The 13,874-nt window shown below is 42.2% G+C and overlaps 1 protein-coding gene across 1 annotated transcript in view; it reads left to right on the top strand.

The window, feature by feature from the left end:
* LOC132382925 (solute carrier organic anion transporter family member 5A1) overlaps nt 1–13,874 on the top strand; it is a 207,352-nt gene that overhangs the window by 185,487 nt on the left and 7,991 nt on the right. Inside the window, exons 7-8 of the mRNA XM_059953535.1 lie at nt 2,680–2,921; nt 9,583–9,647. Coding sequence (XP_059809518.1) covers nt 2,680–2,921; nt 9,583–9,647 — 307 coding nt within the window. The remainder of the gene's footprint in view (nt 1–2,679; nt 2,922–9,582; nt 9,648–13,874) is intronic.

Below are 13,874 nucleotides of genomic sequence, written 5' to 3'. Positions count from 1 at the left end.
CATTGAAGAGGGTCTAGAGGAGGTTCACAGGAATAATAACAGAAATGAAAGGGTTAATGTATGAGGAACGTTTGATGGCTCAGGGCCTGTACTCGCTAGAGTTTAAAAGAATGAGTGGTGATCTAATCAAAACTTGTCAAATACTGAAAATCCTAGATAGACTGGATATGGAAAAGCTGTTTCGTACAGTGGATGAGTCCAGGACCAGGGAGGACAGCCTCAGGATAGAGGAACATCTATTTAGAACAGAGATGAGGAAGAATTTCTTTAGCCAGAGGGTGGTGAATCTGTGTAATTCATTGCCATGGACAGCTGTGGAGGTCAAGTCAATGAGTATATAGAAAGCGAAGTTTCATAGGTTCCTGATTAGTCAGGTTGTCAAAGGTTACAAGAAGAAAGCAGGAGAATGGGATTGAGAGGGATAGTAAATCAGCCATGGTGGAATGGTGAAGCAGACTCAATGGGCCAAATGGCCTAACTTTACTACTATGCCTTGTGGTTTTATGGTCTAAATAGATATGCTGTCTGGTCACCATGCTATAGGAAGTATGAGATTAACATAAACAAGAGACCCGGCACAGATCCCTTTGTCACACGTTTGGTCGCAAGCCTTCAATCTGAAAAACAGCTTTTTACTACCACCATCTGAGTCCTACCTCAATCCAATTTTCTATTTGTCTAGCTCACCTTGGATCCCATGTTATCCAATGTTCCAGCCCAGCTGATCATGAGGGACCTTGTCAAAAGGCTTTGACAAAGTCCATGATAAACCTGTTGGTTTTATAGAGGTTGTGGTAAAGTATAATACTTTATAGTTAAAGTAGGAAGGTATGAGCATCGAATGAAATCTGAAGCTAATGAGAGTCAGCATGTCCAACCAACAATTTTGATTTTTAGAAGTATCATTTTTGTGAATTTCTAGAATGCCATCATTGAATTCCACATGACAGCTGTTGACTAAAGAAAAACATCTCATAGAAAATGCAGCTGATCTGCAGTTTTATTAAGCAGCAAAGAAAAGATAACCTTTTACCAATTGAAAAGTCAATGCTAGTATCCTACGAAGATCTGCATTGGGACATTAGCCATTTGGTATATTTATTCAAATGTTGGATTAAAGACTCGGTGATATATTAATTATAAAATGTTGATGACAATAAATGTAGACGGTGATCAAACTGAATGGCAGAAGAGCTGGATGGATAGAATATCTTACTTCTGTTTAATGTGTTTAAATCACTAATGCACACCTTGAAGATGTCTACTTTCAGATCTTGGAACTAATAGTTCCCTAGTGAGGTATTGTTTAAATAACCGGCTGTATCTGTTGTGAAAGAGTTATCCTTTTCATTACGAACTGTCTTTAGATGATAGGACATAGATCAGTAAAGCATGGGAACAGGCCCTTGTGCCCATGCTCTTGTGCCAAACCAGCTAAAAAGTAAATCAAAAAACCCTGAAAACCAATTCCTTTTACCTACACAATGTCCCTATCACTCCATCTTCTTCATATTCATGTGTCTATCTAAACGCCTCTTAAAATCTTCTAATGTATTTGCTTCTACCACCATACCGGGCAGTACATTCCAGGCATCCATCACTCTCTGAGTTGAAAAAAAACATACCCCTCATATCCCCTTTGAACCTACCCTCCTCTCATCTTCTATGCATGCCCTCTAGTATTAGACATTCCTACCTTAGGGAAAAAAGATACTTCCTGTTTACTCTATCAATGCCTGTCATTATCTTATAAACCCCTATCAGATTTCCCCTCAGCATCCACAGATCTAAAGAAAGCAATCAAAGTTTGTCCAGCCTTTCATGATAGTATGTGACCTCAAAACCAGGCAGCATCTTGGTTAACCTCTTCAGCACCCTCTCCAAAGTTTCAACATCCTTCCTATAGTGGGGAAACCAGAAATGTCTGCGGTACTCTTGATTTGGCCTAACCAGAGGTTCTATCAAGTTGTAGCATAATCTCTTGACTTTTGAACTCAATGCCTTGACTAATAACTGCAAGTATTCCATAAGCCTTCTTAACCATCCTGTCAACTTGTGTGTAGCCTCTTCCATGAAGCTATGAACTTGGATCCCAAGATTTCTCTTGCCCTTAACAGTGTACAGCCACCTTGCATTTGCCCTACTAATGTGCAACACCTCACACTTATCTGGGTTAAACTCCATCTGCTATTTCTCTGCCCATATCCGCAACTGATCAATATTGTGCTGTATTTTAAATCTGTTGACATTGCAAACTAGAGATCTGAAGGACACTAGTTTTAGCTCATAGATCCAGTGTACAAGAAAAGTAATTACTGACTTAAGTAATGAAATGGGGAATAACTGATATAATGTAAATTATATTATATTGGTTAATAGCTATTCTCTATTTCCATAGCACTTGCGATTATGCTATTATAGAGAATAGCTATTAACCAATATAATGTAGAAGTGATTTTCCTTTGATAGTAGCTGTTCAGTTTTACAGTAAAAATGACAAAAGCTGCTATTACTTCCTTCAAATATAGAGTGCGGCTGTTTTGTAGGACAGGAATTAGATTATAATATTTTACCATTATTCCTTCACACATTTACTAACTCAGACTTTTTGCAGTGACTAAAGTAGTTAATTTTTGGCAGTGCCTCTTTCTGAAGAATAATAATGCTTATTTTCCACAGATGAGGAATTATACTGACTGTGCCTGCGTTCAAAGTCGGCAAGTGATAACCCCGCCTACAGTAGGGCAAAGGAATCAGCTTCGATTGGTCATTGTGAAAACGTATCTGAATGAGAATGGATATGCAGTGTCTGGCAAGTGTGAGCGGACATGCAATACCTTGATCCCTTTTCTAGTATTTCTCTTCATCGTCACGTTAATTACAGCTTGTGCACAGCCATCGGTAATCATAGTAACACTCAGGTAAGAGCTCCCTGCTGCTAAGACTCTTGCCATTGATGCTTTGGCTTCGTTGGTCTAACGTCACTGGAAGTTGTAAGGAAACTTCATGCTAATGTGGTGAAGTGGTGGAGCTCGTGGGAGAGACAGAAGTGAAGAAGTATTTTAGTCCTCCTGTCCCAGCCATCTTACTCTCCCCATCATTGTGTGGAGTCCTCTTGAAGGAACAGGCCATCTCACTCTCCCCATCATTATTGTGTCTTTGTATGCAAGGCTGACATGCCAATGTGTGCTGTATAATGGCTAATTATTGGATAATAACTAAGCTAACCAAAACAGTGTTCATGTATTTTAAAACATGTCCTTAAAACTACTTTATGAACTTCTTTAACAGTGTTGTTGGTTCTTTTCCGAATGGTACCATATTAATTACAACCAATCAGTGTTTTACAAAATAAAGAATCAAAAGGCATTCTTGTAGATATTTCAATCAGTTTGCCTGACAAACCTAGTGCAATTTTTTGAGGTAATTGCAAATAGGCTAGACAAGGGAGATGCAGTGGATGTTGTGTATTTGGATTTTCAGAAGGCCTTTGACAAGGTGCCACACATGAGGCTGCTAAACAAGATAAGAACCCATGGGATTACGGAAAGTTACATATGTGGATAGAGCATTGGTTGATTGGCAGGAAACAGAGAGTGGGAATAAAGGGATCCCATTCTGGTTGGCTGCCGGTCACCAGTGGTGTTCCACAGGGTCCGTGTTGGGGCCGCTTCTTTTTACGTTGTATATCAACAATTTGTATTATGGAATAGATGGCTTTGTGGCTAAGTTTGCTGATGATACAAAGATAGGTGGAGGGGCCAATAGTGCTGAGGAAACGGAGACTGCAGAGAGACTTGGATAGATTGGGGGAAATGGGCAAAGAAGTGGCAAATGAATTACAAGGTTGGAAAGTGTACGGTCATGCACTTTGCTAGAAGAAATAAACGGGTGGATTGTTATTTAAGTGGGGAGGGGATTCAAAGTTCTGAGATGCAACGGGACTTGGGAGTCCTCGTGCAGGATACCCTTAAGGTTGAGTCGGTGGTGAAGAAGGCAAATGCAATGTTGGCATTCATTTCTAGAGGAATAGAGTATAGGAGCAGGGATGTGATGTTGAGTCTCTATAAAGCACTGGTAAGACCTCACTTGGAGTACTGTGTGCAGTTTTGGGCTCCTTATTTAAGAAAGGATGTGCTGACATTGGAGAGGGTTCAGAAAAGATTCACTAGAATGATTCCGGGAATGAGAGGGTTAACATATGAGGAACATTTGACTGCTCTTGGACTGTACTCCTTGGAGTTTAGAAGAATGAGGGGGGACCTCATAGAAACATTTTGAATGTTGAAAGGCATGGACAGAGTGGATGTGGCAAAGTTGTTTCCCATGGTGGGGGAGTCTAGTATGAGTGGACGTGACTTGAGGATTGCAGGGCGCTCATTCAGAACAGAGATGTGAAAAAAATTTTTTAGCCGGAGGGTGGTGAATCCATGGAATTTGTTGCCACGGGTGGCAGTGGAAGCCAAGTCATTGGGTGTATTTAAGGCAGAGATTGATAGGTATCTGAGTAGTCAGGGCATCAAAGGTTATGGTGAGATGGTGGCGGAATGGGACTAAAGGGGAGATTGGATCAGCTCATGATGAAATGGCGGAGCAGACTCAATGGGTCGAATGACTGACTTCTGCTCCTTTGTCTTATGGTCTCAAAAGCCATTTATGCTGTTTAAAGTTATTCCTTTATCAGCAGAGCCCACAGTGAATATCATAAGAATCAGATGTGATGGACATACCTTCTTTCTAGATGATGATGTCAAGGACAGAAATAAAATGTTGAATTATTTAGAACATAGAGATCTACAGCATATTACAGGCCCTTTGGCCCACAATGTTGTGCTGACCATAACCTACTCTAGAAACTGCCTAGAATTTCCCTACAGCATAGCCCTCTATATTTTTTCTATGGTCAGTGTACCTATCTAAGAATCTTTTAAAAGACCCTATTGTATCCGCATCTACCACCATCGCTGGCAGTGTATTCCATACACCAGTACTCTCTGTTGGAAAAAACCTACCCCTGATATCCCCTCTGTACCTGCTTCCAAGCACCTTAAAACTATGCCCCCTCATGTTAGCCATTTCAGCCCTGGGAAAAAGCCTCTGGCTATCCATACGATCAATGCCTCTCATCATCTTATACGCCTCTATAAGGTCACTAATCAGCCTTTATCGCTCCAAGGAGAAAAGGCCGAGTTCACTCAACCTATTCTCATAAGGCACGTTCCCCAATCCAGGCAACATCCTTGTAAATCTCCTCTGCACTCTCTCTATAGTATCCACATCCTGGTGACCAGAACTGAACATAATACTCCAGTTCGGGTCTAACTAAGTCTTATATCATTGCAACATTACCTCACGGCCCTTGAGTTCTGTCCCATGGTGGATGAAGGTCAACACATCATACGCCTTCTTAACAATACTGTCAACCTGGGCAGAACTTTGAGTGTACTATGGACACAGACTCCAAGATTTCTCTAATCCTCCACACTGCCAAGAGTCTTACCATTAATATTATATTTCATCTTCAAATTTGACCTACCAAAATGAACCACTTCACACTTACTGGGTTGAACTCCATCTGCCACTTCTCAGCCCAGTTCTGCATCCTGTCAATATCCCTCTGTCACCTCTGACAGCCCTCCACACTATCCACAACACCTCCAAACTTTGTGTTATCAGCAAACTCATTAACCCATCCCTCCACTTCCTCATCCAGGTCATTTATAAAAATCACAAAGAGGAGGGAGGGGTCGCAGAACAGATCCCTGCGGAGCACCACTGTTCACTGACCTCTACAATCATCTACAACCACCCTTTGCCTTCTGTGGGCAAGCCAATTCTGGATCCCCAAAGCAAGGGATCCTATGCCTCATCACTTTCTGAAGGAGCCTTGCATGAGGAACTTTATCAAATGCCTCACTGAAATCCATATACACTACATCCACTGCTCTACCTTCATCAGTATGTTTTGTTACATTCTTAAAGAATTCATTCAGGCTCGTAAGGCATGACCTGCCCTTGACAAAGCCATGCAGACTATCCCTAATCAGATTATGTCTCTCTAAATGCTCATAAATCCTGCCCCTCAGGATCTTCTCCAACAACTTGCCCACCATTGAAGTAAGACCCACTGGTCTATGTTTTCTTGGGTTATCTCTACTCCCTTTCTTGAACAAGGGAACAATATTTGCAACCCTTCAAACCGCTGGTACTTCTCTCATCTCTATTGATGACACAAAGATCATCACCAGAGGTACAGCAATCTCCTCCCTCACTTCCCACAGTAGCCTGGGGTTTATCTCATCTGGACCTGGCGACTTCTCTAATTTACTGCTTTTCAAAAGCTCCATCACATCCCTTTTCTATGAAAGTGTGATCCTCTTGCTCTTCACATACTTGTAGAATGCCTTGGGATTTTCCTTAATCCTGCTCACCAAGGCTCAACCTGGTTCCTTCTAACTCTCCTAATTTCAGTCTTAAGCTTCTTCCTGGCAACCTAGTAATTTTCTAGAGCTCTAACAGTACCTAGTTACTTGAACCTTTTGTAAGCTTTCCTTTTCTTCTTAACTAGATTTTCTGTCCTTTGTACATGATGGTTCTTTTACCCTACCATCCTTCCCCTACCTCAATGGAATGTACCTACGCAGAATTTCTGCCATGCATTTCCCTGAGAACACCTGCTCCCAATTTATGTTCCTAAGTTCCTGCCTAATAGCATCATATTTCCCCCTATCCTAATTAGATGTCTTTCCAAAATTGACTGCTCCTATCCCTCCCCAGCACTATGGTGAAGGAGATAGAGTTGAGATCACTAACTACAAAATGCTCTCCCACTGAGACACCTGATCAGGTTCATTTCCCAATACCAGATCAAGTACAGCCTCTCCTCTAGTTGGCTTATCTACATATTGTGTCAGGAAACCTTCCTGAACACACCTAACAAACTCCACCCCATCCAAAATCCTTGCTCTAAGTAGATGACAGTCAATATTAGGAAAGTTAAAATCAAGCATCACAACAACCCTATTAGTAATGCATTGTTCCAGAATCTGCCTCCCTATCTGCTCCTCAATGTCTCTGCTTCTATTTGGCCCCCCCCCATAGTATATAGCTGGGGTCTTATAGTGGGTTTTATAAAACATATATAGTTCATAGTGGGGTCTATAAAACATCAGTAGAGTTATTGCCCCTTCCTGTTTCTAACTTCCACCCACAATGACTCAGTAGATCATCCCTCCATGTCTTCCTCCTTTTGTGCAGCCATGATACTATCCCCAATTAGAAATGCCATGCGCCCAACTCTTTTGCCTCCCTCCCTGGCCTTCTTGAAACATCTAAAGCGTGGCACACTCAGCAGCCATTCCAGCCCCTAAGACATCCAAGTCTTTTGTAATAGTCACAATGGCACAGTTCCACGTATTGATCCATGCTCTAAGTTCACCCACCTTGTTTATCATACTTCTTGCATTAAAATGGACACATCTCAAACCATCAGGCTGAGGGCATCTTTGCTCTATCATCTGTCATCCTTCCTCACAAACTCCCTCTCTACTTATGTGCCACCTCCTCCATCTTCTGCCTCTTCACTTCTAGTTTAAACCCTCCCCAAAAGCATTAGCAAACCTCCCTCTCAGGATATTTGTCACCCCCTCCCAGAAAAGGTTCCAATGATCCAAGAACTTGAAACCTTGCCTCCTGCACCATCTCCTCAGCCACTCATTCGTCCGCGCTATCTTCCTGTTCTGACCTTCTCTAGCTTGTTGCACCACGAATAGTCTGAAGATTACCACCTTGGAAGTCCTGCTCTTCAATTTCCTTCCTAACTCCCTAAACTTACTGTGTAAAACCTCTACCCCTCTCCTGCCTATGTCATTGGTACCATGTCCTCTGGCTTCTCACCTTCCCCTTCAAGAATATTCTGTAACCACTCAGAGACATCCTGGACCCTGGTACCCAGGAGGCAACACACCATCCTGGCATCTCTTTTGCTGCCACAGAGTCTCCTATCTGTCTCCTATGACTATCGTTCTGCCTGACTTCACCCTATCCTTCTGAGGCTCAGAACTGAAACTGCTGCTGAGGGAAATGGCCACGGGGGACCCTGCATTGACTTCCCTCTCTCTTACCTCTCTTGGTTTTCACACATCTACTCCCTTAATTCTGCATTCTGTGTGTAACCACCTGCTCAAAAGTCTTATCTAACAATTGATCTGCCTCCCAGATGACCCTTGATTCATCCAACTCCAGCTCAAGCTCCTTAATGTGGTCTTTCAGGAGCTAGAGTTGGCTGCAGTTCCCATAGGTGTAGTCGTCAGGGAAACCATCAGGTTCCATGAATTCCCACATCCTACAAGAGGAATATTCCACTGCCAAATCTGCCATCCTGCCTGCACTGTACAATGGGCAACCAAGATCAAATCAGCAATAATGAAAGGAAAACCCTACCCTTCTTACCTGTTTCTTTGGCCTCAGTCTCTTCTCTTCGAAGCCTCTAAGTTCCCACGTTGACCCTGGCCCCAATCTGATGATGGTCAATCTGCTTGACCCTATCTCTCTTTTATGGTTTTAAAAACACGCACACAAGGAGAAAGAACTCACTGTGTTTGGCGGCACTCTGCCTGCCTTCTGCTGCCACCGATCTCTATTTTGTGCAGAATTCCCAGTATCTAGTTAACATGTCCAAATGAAAATTAAAACAATATCTTCAGATGGTGGAAATTTGAATTAAAAACAGAAAACACTGGAAAAACTCGGGTCAGGCAGCGTTGTTGAAAGAGAGAGATTCTGTATTTCAGGTCTGAGATCCTTATCAGAACTCAGAGGGTCTTGGCCTGAAACATTGACTGTTTATTCCCCTTCACAAATGCTGCCTGACTTACTGAGTTCCTCCAGCGGTTTGTATATATGAATAGGTATCCCTATTCCCGATCCAAAATGTTGGTCCATGGTCTCTTCTTCAAGCATGACGAAGCCATTCTCAGGGTGGAGGAACAGCAAATCATATTCTGTTTAGGTAGTCTCCAATGTGATGGCACGAACATCTATTTCACCTTTTGGTAATTTTGTTTTCTCATTTCCCCTCCCCCTTCCCTCTTCTATTCCCCACTCTTCTCTCTTCATCGGCCTGTTATCTCCCCCTGGTGCCCTTCCTTCCCTTTCACCACGGTCCACTGTCCTCTGCTATCAGATTACTTCTTTTTAAGTCCTAGACCTTTCCCACCCTGCTATCACCTTCTAAGTAGTCCTTCCTCTGCCTCCCCACCATCTTTTTATTCTGGTGTCTTCCCTTTCTTTTCAGTCCTCTTGAAGGGTCTCAGCCTGAAACATCAATTGTTCATTCATTTCCCCGTATTGTGCATGACCAGCTGAGTTCCTCCAGCATTGTGTGTCTGTTATTTTGTTCTATACAACCACAAACAGTTGAAAACTCAGCAGGCCAGCCAGCATCTGCTAAAAGAGAAACATTATGATTGCCATATACATGATCACAACTACCAAGGTTGAAAGGAATGCTTGGATACATTATGCAGTATGATTTTTCATGATTTAGTGGAACAAATTAAATTATATACTTTTCTATTTTAGGTCTGTAGAAGATCAGGAGAGACCTTTTGCGCTGGGTATGCAATTTGTTCTCCTACGAACTCTTGGTAAGCAACTAAGTTATGTGGATTGGTAGTTACATACATTTTAAAATCCAGTAGATAATTATCTTTTATAATATTTATCATTTCCACTCAAGCAAGGCACAGGGCAATAATTCCTCAATGGGTCTTTAGTTTTGGATTTACTAAATGTATTAATTCAAACTCTGGGCAAGTGAATGGAGCTGAAAAGTTGAAAATCTACTGCAAAATCCCATGGCATCATTATGAAGAGGAACAACAGAGCAGTGGAATTGGGCAGTGAAATATTGTTATGATGCTGTTCTTAGCACCTGGATGGCCCAGATTGTGTTCATAGAACAAAGGGCACAATACAAGCCCTCTGACCCACAAAGTTATGCTGAACATGTCCCTAACTTAGAACTACCTAGGCTTACCCACAGCCCTCTATTTTTCTAAACTCCATGTATCCATCCAAGAGTCTCTTAAAGGACCCTATCATTTCGCTTTCCACCATGGTTGCCGGCAGCCCATTCCACGCACTCACTACCCTCTGCGTAAAAAGCTTACCCCTGACATCTCCTCTGGACCTACTTCCAAGTACCTTAAAACTATGCCCTCTCTTGCTAGCCATTTCAGCCCTGGGAAAAAGCCTCTGACTATCCACACGATCAATGCCTCTCATTATCTTGTATACCTCTATCAGGTCACCTTTCATCCTCCTTCACTCCAAGGAGAAAAGGCCGAGTTCACTCAACCTATTCTCATAAGACATGCTCCCCAATCCAGGCAACATCCTTGTAAATCTCCTCTGCACCCTTTTTATAGTTTCCACATCCTTCCTGTAGTAAGGTGACCAGAGTTGAGCACAGTACTGTACTCCAAGTGGGGTCTGAACAGGGTCCTATATAGCTGCAACATTACCTCTCGGCTCTTATACTCAGTCCCACGATTGATGAAGGCCAATGCACCATATGTCTTCTTAACTACAGAGTCAACCTGCGCAACAGCTTTGAGCGTCCTATGGACTCAGACCCAAAGAACCCTCTGATCCGCCACACTGTCATTAATGCTATAATCTGCCATCATATTTGACCTACCAAAATCAACCATCTCACACTTATCTGAGTTGAACTCCTTTTTCTACTTCTCAGCCCAGTTTTGCATCCTATCAATGTCCCATTGTAAATTCTGACAGCCCTCCACACTATCCACGACACCCTCAACCTTTGTGTCATCAGCAAACTTACTAACCCATCGCTCCACTTCCTCATCCAGGTCATTTATAAAAATCACAAAGAGTAGGGGTCCCAGAACAGATGCCTAAGGCACACCACTGGTCACCGGCCTCCATGCAGAATATGACCCATCTACAACCACTCTTTGCCTTCTGTGGGCAAGCCAGTTCTGGATCCACAAAGCAATGTCCCCCTTGGATCCCATGCCTGCTTACTTTCTCAATAAGCTTTGCATGGGGTACCTTGTCAAATGCTTTGCTAAAATCCATATACACTATATCTGCTGCTCTACCTTCATTAATGTGTTCAATCTAATAAATTCATTTTCAAGTGTAGCCTCTGTTTTGTCTGTAGCTTTCAGTCTGCATGATTCCATAACCTGTTAAACGGATACTGGTGGAAGGATGATAACTGTTCTGAACACCGGGATACCAACCCCCACCCCACCATACCCTCTTTGACTCTTTAGGACACTGCCATGGGATCTTTAGTAGTTTTGGTTCTTTGCTCCTGAATGATAACCCACATCCGGAGGGCAGGGAGAGGAATGTTTGGCTGGATTGTACATCTTTCATACTCTTTTTCATTCAGATTTTTTTTTGGAAGTATGTGATTAATTTCTCACACAAAATTTCTCATTTCACAGTTCTCACCTTCCATTCAGGTGATGCTGAAGACCAAGTGGCCATTTATCATAGAATCATAAAAATCTACAGCAAATTACAGGCCCTTCGGCCCACAATGTTGTGCAGACCATGTAACCTACTCTAGAAACTATCTAGAATTACCCTAACGTGTAGCCCTCTCTTTTTCTAATCTTCACGTACCTCTCTAAGAGTCTCATAAAAGACCCTATTGTATTCGCTTCCACCCCCGCCACTGGCAGTGCGTTCCACACACCCACCACTCTCTGTATAAAGAAACTTACCACTGATATCCCCCTTGAACCTATTTCCAAGCGCCTTAAAACTACGCCCCCTCACATTAGCCATTTCAACCCTGGGAAAAAGCTTCTGGCTATCCACACGATAAATGCAATTTATGTTGACTGATAAACCTGCTTCTAAACTTACAAACAGTTTTTTGATTACTTGTATTTGGTTAAATGAAGGAACTAGAGAAGCTAGGATTGTTCTGCTTTGAGCAAAGAAGTTTAAGGGGTTAAATGAAAACTACAGATATTGTAAAGCTGAAGTAAAAATTGAAAAGACTGAGAATATTCAGCAGGTTGGGCAGCATTTTGTGGAGAGAGAAATCAGATCATTTCAAGTTGATGGTCTTTATTGCTTAAAATATGTTAGAGGTGTTCAAAATGTGGAAGAGTTTTAATGGAGTTAGAGAAAAACACTTCCTGCTGGCAGAAGGGTATAGACTTATAGTCATTGTGGCAGAGCCAGAGGTGATGTGGGGAAAGGCACTTTCATCCCAGATGCTCTGACAATGTGACGTGCAATGCCTCATACTGCAGAGGCAGCAGATTGTGCAACACACTCAAAATGCTGGAGGAACTCAGCAGGCCAGGCAATATCAATGGAAAAAAGTGCAGTTGATGTTTTGGGCTGAAACCCTTCAGCAGGACTGCTGCAATGCTTTTAAAAGTAGATACGGTTAAGTACTTTAAAAATAAGAAAAAATGGAATTCTACGGAGAAACTGCAAGGAAGGAGGCTTTACGATTCAGAAATTTTATGATACAAATCAGACATGAGTTTAGGCATTACAATAGTGCCACCCTCTGACAACCAAATGAAACTGCATCAAAATGACTGATTTTTTACACTAGTTCATGGGGAAAATTGCTCATACCTAGTTGCTCTTGAGAATATGGTAAAGAAATGTTTTATTGAATCACTGCAGTCAATGTTTGCAGTCAGTGCTGTGTTGGATATGGATCTTCAGGACTTCAGATCTTCAGAGGCAGAATAAAAGAATGTGTGTCCAAAGTGTGATGATGTGTGCCTTGACTGAAAATTGAAGATGATAATGCTTCCTATATTGTTGCTGCGGTCCTTGATGATGAGGGAGGTTGTGTATTTGGGAGCATGCGTTGAAGACCATTGGATTTACTATATGCTACCTTGTCAATGGCCCAGCTTGCAGCTGCAGTGGAAAGGTGATTCCACCTTTCCTCAGTGCACTCAACACATGTTGCATAAAATTCAGATTTGTGCAAACAAAAAGTTAAAGATGGTTTACACACAGATTAGAGTACTAAACTGAAGGCCATATGGTTTCCAATGGAAGTATCACAAAATCTTCCAGCTGATCTGTCTTTGCTACCATAAGGTTATAAAGGAACTTGATCCATTGAAGTCACAGTACATCAGGATAGAAGTCTGGAAGGAAAGCATAGGGGAGAAGTGAGAAGGGAAACCTTTTACATATCTGAACCGACACACACAAAATACTGGAGGAACTCAGTAGGTCAGGCAGCATCTATGGAGAATAGAAAATAGTCAGAGTTTTGGACCGAGACCCTTCTTCAGGAAGGAGTCCTGAAGAAAGGTCTCAACCGGAAACGTCAACTGTTTAAATTTTTGCGCAGTTTACGGAATAAAGTTGATGAACTTGTAGCGTAGTTGCAGGCTGGCACGTATGAAGCTGTAAGCATCACTGCATCATAGCTGGAAGAAGATTATAGCTGGGAGCTTAATGTCCAAGAATACACATTGTATCAAAGGACAGGCAGGTAGGGAGAGGGGGCGGCATGGCTCTGTTGGTTTAAAAAAAATGAAATCAAATCATTAGAAAGAGGTGACCTAGGGTTGGACGGCGTTGAGTCATTGTGGGTAGAGCTAAGGAACTGCAAGGGTAAAAAGACCCTGATGGGAGTTGTATACAGACCCCCAAACAGTAGTAAGGATGTTATCTACAAATTATAAAGGGAGGTAGAAAATGCATGTCAAAAGGACATTTACCAATATTCATGGGGAAGTTCAGTATTGCAGGTAGGTTGGGGAAATCGGGTTGGTGCTGAATCCCAAGAAGGAGTATTTTTAGAATGCCTAGAGATGGCTCTCCAGAGCAACTCGTGT

Source organism: Hypanus sabinus, chromosome 1 (genome assembly GCF_030144855.1).
Source record: "Hypanus sabinus isolate sHypSab1 chromosome 1, sHypSab1.hap1, whole genome shotgun sequence".
Taxonomy (NCBI): Eukaryota; Metazoa; Chordata; class Chondrichthyes; order Myliobatiformes; family Dasyatidae; genus Hypanus; species Hypanus sabinus.
The sequence above is the reverse complement of the archived record's forward strand: the minus strand, read 5'-3'. Positions and strand labels throughout refer to the sequence as shown.